Genomic DNA, 7,990 nt, shown 5'->3' with positions numbered 1-7,990 from the left:
ATGTATCTTGTGTAAATTGGAACTGTATTTGTTGCAGTTGTTTTTATTATTCAGTTTGGGGTTTTGAGAAAAATCATTCATGACAATATATTTCACCATAAAATATGAGAAAATCAATATTTTCACATTATCTCATAAATTTATTGATGCACTCTATGTATGTATGCATTCTTTTCCATAATATCCTTATGTATACATAACTTTGAAGAGTGTTTTAGATATCTAGCACATAACTTCCATAAATATTTGAGTACATGATTTTAAGATGGGTGTAACTAATAGATATTTCTAGACAACATAAAGTGTCAACTCCGCTCTCGATTGTTGGGGGTGCTCTTTTTCTCCCAAGTTTTAATGTTGTTCTTGAGGGGTAAATTGGTGGCCATCGGTTCATGCTTAATTTGTATTTTGTATCAAAATCATGGAGTCCATGCATGAGTACTTAGAATTTACTAGCTAAATACCCATGCTTAGCTATGGATCAACAAATTGTATGGCTTTGCATGTCAAACAATTGTTGTTGTTGTGCTCCATGGCACACTGGCATTGCCCCATCCCTCTCCAAGCCATATCCCGGTGGAATTGAGGATTGTTTAGGGCAACCACCACCACTTGTCATGGTTGAAAAGAGAAAGGTTGAGAAGGAAATGATCGAATGACCACCAAGTCAAATTTTATAAGTAGGAAGGATATTGTTTATCTAAAATTTAAATTGATTATGTCTAATGAAGAGTGTGTCGTGCCTAACTCTATAACAACTTTAGCAATACCAACAATTTGGCCTTTCTCCAACTTGCTCAAACCCTCCCAATTTGGAAATATTTGAGCATTAACAGATTAATATTGTAATTCATACATCATACTAGGAATTATATATATGAATTACAAAATTGGGAGCCCAATCAGACACAACATATTCTGATGCATATATAGATTGGGCTCTTATAGATAAGGCCCCGCCAAGGGGCCTTATCACCCTAGCTTAGAGCATCTCCAACCAGACTTACCTAATTTGCCCCCCTGTATGTCCGTGCACGCGTTGGTGGATAGGAGCGTGTCAACCGCCATTTGTCCGCTCGGGTAACAATGCTCCTCATTTACGAACCCTCAAATCCATACAAAGTTATGGAACATCGATCAACATATACGTAGATAGCATAGATAGGACATAGTTCAAACATCGGATGACATAGGACACCAAAAGTTCAACAAGGACTACATACTACAACAAAGACAACATTTAACTAAGACTAGATTGTTCGATGGCATAAATAAACTAGATAGGGGAAGTTCACCGACGGCCGCTTTTGCCCTTGTCGTCTTTGTTGCAGAATTAGCGCTGGAAGGCAGCGTTGGAGTCGAGGTGGATCTGCTCATGGCCGAAGTTGGATGTGTAGAAAGAGGTAGCGGACATGTTCTCGTCCGATTCCAGAGGCATGCCGGCGAGGGCACGAGCGGCCCAAGTATGTTGCTTCACGAGGATACAGGCACAGGCTTCCTCCGCACCCTGTTCTTCACAGCGCAACGCGGTCCGACTCCTACACTGTCTTCAACCGCTAGTTCTCTGACGTCCAAGGAGTCGGCCGCGAGCAGATCCACCGGTGACAACGCGCGCCCAAGTCCTTGGACGTTAGGGACCGCTGCTTGACGGCCGGACGACCAGGTCACCGTCGGGTCCAGTTGAAGATGCTCTTAGGGCCGGCTTTGTCGCATGCCCGTCCCCGTTCCAATGGCAAGCAATAACGCAGGTTGACAAGTTCTAGAAGAAAAAACATAGGTTGACAGAGATGGACATCACACTGTCAATGGTGATATACTCCGAGCAACTGCAACACCATTCCTAGTCTTCCTGATACTGGCAATCATCAGGGCATTAGCATGGCAGAAAATGTTCCTACCTAACGGTTGCACTCGCAATGACAAAGACTGTCTTTTATCTTCTTGTTTGCAGCACGACATATATTCACTGTCAGCTGGTATCATCAGCCCACACCTGCGAGTATGAAAACATTTGGTTCCATATTTCAGTGAAACTTTCCGCCACCTCTATAACATCTGTATGCAATTGCAGTTTATCATCTTCTTCAACAAAAACCCGTTGAGATATACCACTGAACTGAACGGTGCCAATCTATTGGAGAACTCGGGTGTTTCTGGTGTACACTGCGACCACCTCTGGTTAAAATCTGCACTTGTGACACCTCTGAAATCAGGATACTCCACAATTAGTTATCAGCCATTGAACCAAATGAATGGGGCATTCAGCATCCCACTCGGGAGTACAAGAGCAGCCTGTAGGGAAACTTGCAGTTTGGTCAACTCACTGGCCAGCATTAGGACAAGAGTCTTCGGATCTGAACCTCAGGTTCTACTCAACATACATAGCCCGATCTTTACATAGTTGAGCATCACAGTATGAGGGTACTGGCTGTCTCTTCTGTTGTTTGTCCAGCCTGCAGTACTATGAGATATTAGTGTTGTAATTTTCAGCAATCAAGCGTGTTTCATGTCGTACAGAAGATTTGGAGCAAAAGCTAGACTAGGTATCCGGTGCAACCAGCTAAGCGTTCCTTCACAGTGAGGACCAAATCCAATTATTCATCAGTAAGCTTTGCAGGAGCATGCTCCACCCTCGAAGCAATGAAAGCAGCTCGAATCCCTGCGGAGAAACACCCGGTTGGCAATTGCAGAGACCATCTTCAGGAACGAGTGGACGTCCCCACACCTCAGGTTCTTCATCACCACAATCTCAACATCCACTGTGTTCAGCATAGAGAATGGTACGGCGAGCTTCTCACTGTGAGTGCCAACCAACGATACAGCTACCTTCTTGTCAAGCACTCTGTTTTCCCCCATTCCTGCTGTGCCATTCATCTTCTTGACAATCTGCTCAAGTTCAACCACAAGCTCGTAAATTCCCTTCGCCCATGGATGCGAGTGGTCGTCGTCCATTAACAGATGAACTCACCCCTTGTGTTCGAGGTAGCTACACCGGGCTCCTTCTTCAGTCCACGCTCCCTCATCATCGCACGCACCCTCACGACACCATCCTGTTGTCCACTGTCAGTGTACATGTTAGCCATGAGCACGTAGTAGCCCACATTGCTCGGTTCGAGCATAATAACATGCTTGAAAGCCTCCTCCCCTGCCTCCACATTTTTATGTATCTTGCACGCCCCAAGAAGGGCACCCCACACAGAACCATCGGCTGGCATGGGCATCGACGAGATGAGCTCTCGTGCCTCCTCGAGACGGCCCGTCCGTCCAAGAAGGTCCACCATGCAGGCGTAGTGCTCCAGTGTAGGCCGCAGCTTGTAGGTTCTCTCCATTGCAAAGAAGTACTTGCACCCCTCTTCATACTTCCCGGCATGGCTACACGCCGACAAGAGGGCGACCATTGCGACATTATCTGGCTGTACGCCTTCTGACACCATTCTTTGGAAGAGTTTAATGGCCATGTCACCATGTCCATGCATGCCATACCCGGTGATCAGCGCCGTCCACGACACAATGCTCTTCTTGGGCATTTCGTCGAACAGCTGCTGCGCCTGGGGCAAGTTGCCGTAGCGTGCATGGAAGTTGATAAGCGCACTGCAAAGCTGCACATTGGCACGAAACCCCTGTAGTCTCTCACGCACGTAGCGATCCACGTCCAGGCCAACACTACGGGCGGCAAGGTGTGCGCAGGAGGAGAGCACGCCCACCAGCGTCAGAGCATCTGGTTCCACACCGTGGCCACGCATGCGGCGGTAGAGTTCGAGGGCGTCCACAGCGAGACCATTCTGAGCGTGGGCTGACAGCACGGCGGTCCACGAGACGAGATCACGGGAGGCCAGCGGCATCTCATCAAAAACCTGCCGAGCAAGAGCTGCGCTGCTGCGGCCGTAGACAGATATGAGGCAGTTGGCCACGGTAGTGCCGGAGGAGAGTCCCGCTCGAGCCGCAAGGGCGTGGAGTTGCGGCACGACAGTCGTCGGAGTGGCCGGGAGTAGCGCCAGGAGCGTGACGGCATTGAAGCGGACGCTAGCCACGTGCACGCGCATGCGGCGGAAGAGGGCGAAGCAGGCGGGCGCGAGGGCGTGGAGTGCGCATCCGGAGATGACAGAGTTGAAGGCGGCGAGGACAGTGGCTGGAGGCGTGGACGCAGGGGGCATTTCGTCGAGCAGCTGGCGGGCGCAGGGGAGGAGGCCGAGGCGGCAGTACGAAGAAAGCAGAGCGGAGAGGAGGTACGCGTCGGAGGCTGGGAGGAGGCCGCGCTTGGCAGCGAGCGCGTGTATCTGCGCGACGCCGAAGGGGAGGGAGAGCGCGGCGCAGCAGATGACAGCGGATGGCAGCGCCATGGCGTGCGGCGGCGGCGAAGGGTCGGCATGTTGTAGGACCGCAAGGGCCTCCCGGTGCCGTCGGAGGCGCGTCAGGGTGCACACCCGCGCGTACCATGGCTCGGTGGGGTCAAATTCGCCGGCGACGGCGGCGGAGGTGGACTGCTCGGTCGCCTTGGCCTTGGTTGGCCGCGGAGGTGGAAGATGTTCAGGCATGTAGCCCATCGCTGGAACTGGGGCCGACTTGCATGGGCTACACGAATGCGTTCTTTCGGCTAGTGTTCGTTTGCAAAAAGTTTCAGAAAAATGGTGTGTACCCGAAAAGAAAGCCTATTGATTTTCTCGGAAGTCAAACGATGCATACTTTAATCGTGTTTGTAGGGAAAATCTAGAACAACTACTATAACACCGAATAGAGATATGATATGAAACTATATTTACCGTGTATTTAATGATATTATGGTGTCCCAACGTTATCCCCTAAACTCAAATGTGGGGATAGGATACAAGAACCGCTCTCCCAACCATGTCGCTCAAATAGGCATCAAATCCCGATAGCAGAGGTGGGCCAAGCGAACCTTAAGGACAAATCACATGGGATGCGAGTAGATGTGGTTCAACTAAGGGTGGGCCAAGTGGACCTCCGTATGGTGTATGTACTCCCCGCAAAGCCCCGTCCCCTTCCCTACGAGTTTGTTTTTGGTTTGGGGGGAAATGGACATGCGAAGTGGTCTGCGAATATTTAGGGGATTGCATTAGATGGCAAAATGTGTCAGGACCACATGATCTGAAATGTTTGCGGGAGGTTCGAGGTACAGCTTTGGAGATGCCCTTAATTTTATATTGGAGTTCTTGATCGTTTTTTCTGTGAACTTAGTCAAACCTTACAACATTTGAGTTCTGGAAAAAAATTATATGCCTTGTAACAAAGTTTTGTCAAAACATACTCAATCAATGCGAGTTTTGACAAACACATGTGCAAGGCATGTAAATTATAGTTTTCTTTTAACTCCCAAGTTGTTTCTAGATATCATGAGTACCAAGATGAGTTTTGTAGGGATCAAGAGTTGTCTTGGTCTCGACCATGTTAGAGCAACTTTAACAGATTTGTCATATCGTTGATGATCATAATGCATATGGAGCGTGCTTCATATAGATATAGAGGCTTCCTGAAGGAAATATGCCCTAGAGGCAATAATAAAGTTGTTATTTTATATTTTCTTATATCATGATAAATGTTTATTATTCATGCTAGAATTGTATTAACCGGAAACTTGATACATGTGTGGATACATATACAAAACACCGTGTCCCTAGTAAGCTTCTACTAGACTAGCTCGTTAATCAAAGATGGTTCAGTTTCCTAACCATAGCCATGTGTTGTCATTTGATGAACGGGATCACACGTTAGGAGAATGATGCAATGGACAAGACTCATCCGTTAGCTTAGCATAATGATCGTTAAGTTTTATTGCTATTGCTTTCTTCATGACTTATACATATTCCTTTGACTATGAGATTATGCAACTCTCGGATACCGGAGGAATACCTTGTGTGCTATCAAACGTCACAACGTAACTGGGTGATTATAAAGATGCTCTACAGGTATCTCCGAAGGTGTTTGTTGGGTTGGCATAGATCGAGATTAGGATTTGTCACTCCGAGTATCGGAGAGGTATCTCTGGGCCCTCTCGGTAATGCACATCATAATAAGCCTTGCAATCAATATGACTAATGAGTTAGTTGCAGGATGATGCATTACGGAACGAGTAAAGAGACTTGCCGATAATGAGATTGAAATAGGTATGGAGATACCGACGATCGAATCTCGGGCAAGTAACATACCGATGAAAAAGGGAATAACTGAAGGAAATATGCCCTAGAGGCAATAATAAAGTTATTATTTATTTCCTTATTTCATGATAAATGTTTATTATTCATGCTAGAATTGTATTAACCGGAAACTTAGTACATGTGTGAATACATAGACAAAATAAAGTGTCCCTAGTATGCCTCTACTTGACTAGTTCGTTTATCAAAGATGGTTATGTTTCCTAACCATAGACATGTATTGTCATTTGATGAACGGGATCACATCATTAGGAGAATGATGTGATGGACAAGACCCATTCGTTAGCTTAGCATTATGATCGGGACAGTTTCATTGCTGCTGCTTTCTTCATGACTTATACATGTTCCTCAAACTATGAGATTATGCAACTCCCGAATACCGGAGGAACAGCTTGTGTGCTATCAAACGTCACAACGTAACTGGGTGATTATAAAGATGCTCTACAGGTGTCTGGGACATCAGAAAGGTTCCGAGTGATTCGGGTATTTTTCGGAGTACCGGAGAGTTACGGGAATTCGTATTGGGCCTTAATGGGCCATACGGGAAAGGAGAGAAAGGCCTCAAGGGTGCCCGCGCCCCTTCCCCATGGACTGGTCTGAAATGGACTAGGGAAAGGGGGCGCCCCCTTCCTTCCTTCTCCTTCTCCCTTCCCTTTTTCATATTCCATGTGGGAGGTGGAATCCTACTAGGACTAGGGAGTCCTAGTAGGACTCCACACTTTGGGCGCGCACTATGAGGGCCGGCCTCCTCCTCCCTCCATCCTTTATATACGTGGCCAGGGGGCACCCCATAGACACAGAAGTTGATCATCGATCTTTTAGCCGTGTGCGGTGCCCCCCTCCACCATAATCCACCTCGGTCATATCGTCGTAGTGCTTAGGCGAAGCCCTGCGCCGGTAGCTTCATCATCACGCCGTCGTGCTGACGAAGCTCTTCCCCGACACTCTACTGGATCGTGGGTTCGTGGGACGTCACCGAGCCGAACGTGTGCAGATCGCGGAGGTGCCGTACCTTCGGTGCTAGGATTGGTCGATCGTGAAGACGTACGACTACATCAACCGTGTTGTCATAACGCTTCCGCTTACGGTCTACGAGGCTACGTGGACAATGCTCTCCCCTCTCGTTGCTATGTATCACCATGATCTTGCGTGTGCGTAGGAATTTTTTTGAAATTACTACGTTCCCCAACAATAACGTATGCTGTCATTATGATACGACCGATAAAGATCTTCATAGAATATGTGGGAACCAATATGAGCATCCAGGTTCCGCTGTTGGTTATTGACTGGAGAGGTGTCCCGGTCATGTCTACATAGTTCTCGAACCCATAGGGTCCGCACGCTTAATGTTCGATGACGATTTTGTATTATATGAGTTATGTGATTTGGTGACTGGATATTGTTGGGAGTCCCGGATGAGATCACGGACATGATGAGGAGTCTCGAAATGGTCTAGAGGTAAAGATTCATATATAGGACGATAGTATTCGGACACCAGAAGTGTTCCGGGGGTACCGGGTACGTATCGGGTCACCGGAAGGGGTTCCGGGCACCCCCTGGCAAAGATATGGGCCTTATTGGGCCAAGGGTGGGACAGACCAGCCCCTAGTGGGCTGGTGCGCCCCCATATGGGCCGATCTAAGTGGAGAAAGGAAAAGGGGAGGAGGAAAGGAAATAGAGGGAATAGGATTCCCCTTTCCTTTCCCCTCTCCCCTCTTTCCTTCCCCCCTTCGGAGATAAGGAAAGGGGGAGGCCGAATTGGAGGAGGCCCCCAAGTAGGATTCCTCCTACTTGGGGCGCCCCAAGTAGGATTCCTCCTA

The 7,990-nt window shown here is 48.0% G+C and overlaps 1 protein-coding gene across 1 annotated transcript; it reads right to left on the bottom strand.

Annotated features, from left to right (window-relative positions):
- Positions 1-1,123: 1,123 nt before the first annotated feature.
- Positions 1,124-4,580, bottom strand: LOC109736865 (putative pentatricopeptide repeat-containing protein At3g11460, mitochondrial). Its single transcript, XM_040399835.1, has 2 exons — positions 2,969-4,580; positions 1,124-2,886 (listed from the first exon to the last, which is right to left on the bottom strand). Exons 1-2 carry the CDS (start codon positions 4,542-4,544, stop codon positions 2,834-2,836), a joined length of 1,629 nt encoding a protein of 542 aa, XP_040255769.1. The 5' UTR covers positions 4,545-4,580; the 3' UTR covers positions 1,124-2,833.
- Between the last annotated feature and the right edge of the window lie 3,410 nt (positions 4,581-7,990).

Source organism: Aegilops tauschii, chromosome 2 (assembly GCF_002575655.3).
Source record: "Aegilops tauschii subsp. strangulata cultivar AL8/78 chromosome 2, Aet v6.0, whole genome shotgun sequence".
Classification (NCBI taxonomy): domain Eukaryota; kingdom Viridiplantae; phylum Streptophyta; class Magnoliopsida; order Poales; family Poaceae; genus Aegilops; species Aegilops tauschii.
Note: the sequence above shows the minus strand (reverse complement) of the source record. Positions and strands in the feature narration are given on the sequence as shown.

What these genes read in the sequence shown, in the direction of transcription:
- LOC109736865 (XM_040399835.1), bottom strand. Translation starts at nt 4,544, where the DNA reads ATGGGCTACATGCCTGAACATCTTCCACCTCCGCGGCCAACCAAGGCC. An exon ending in AGCTACCTCGAACACAAGGG is followed by an intron (nt 2,887 to 2,968) that starts GTGAGTTCATCT and finishes GAACTTGAGCAG; the next exon opens with ATTGTCAAGAAGATGAATGG.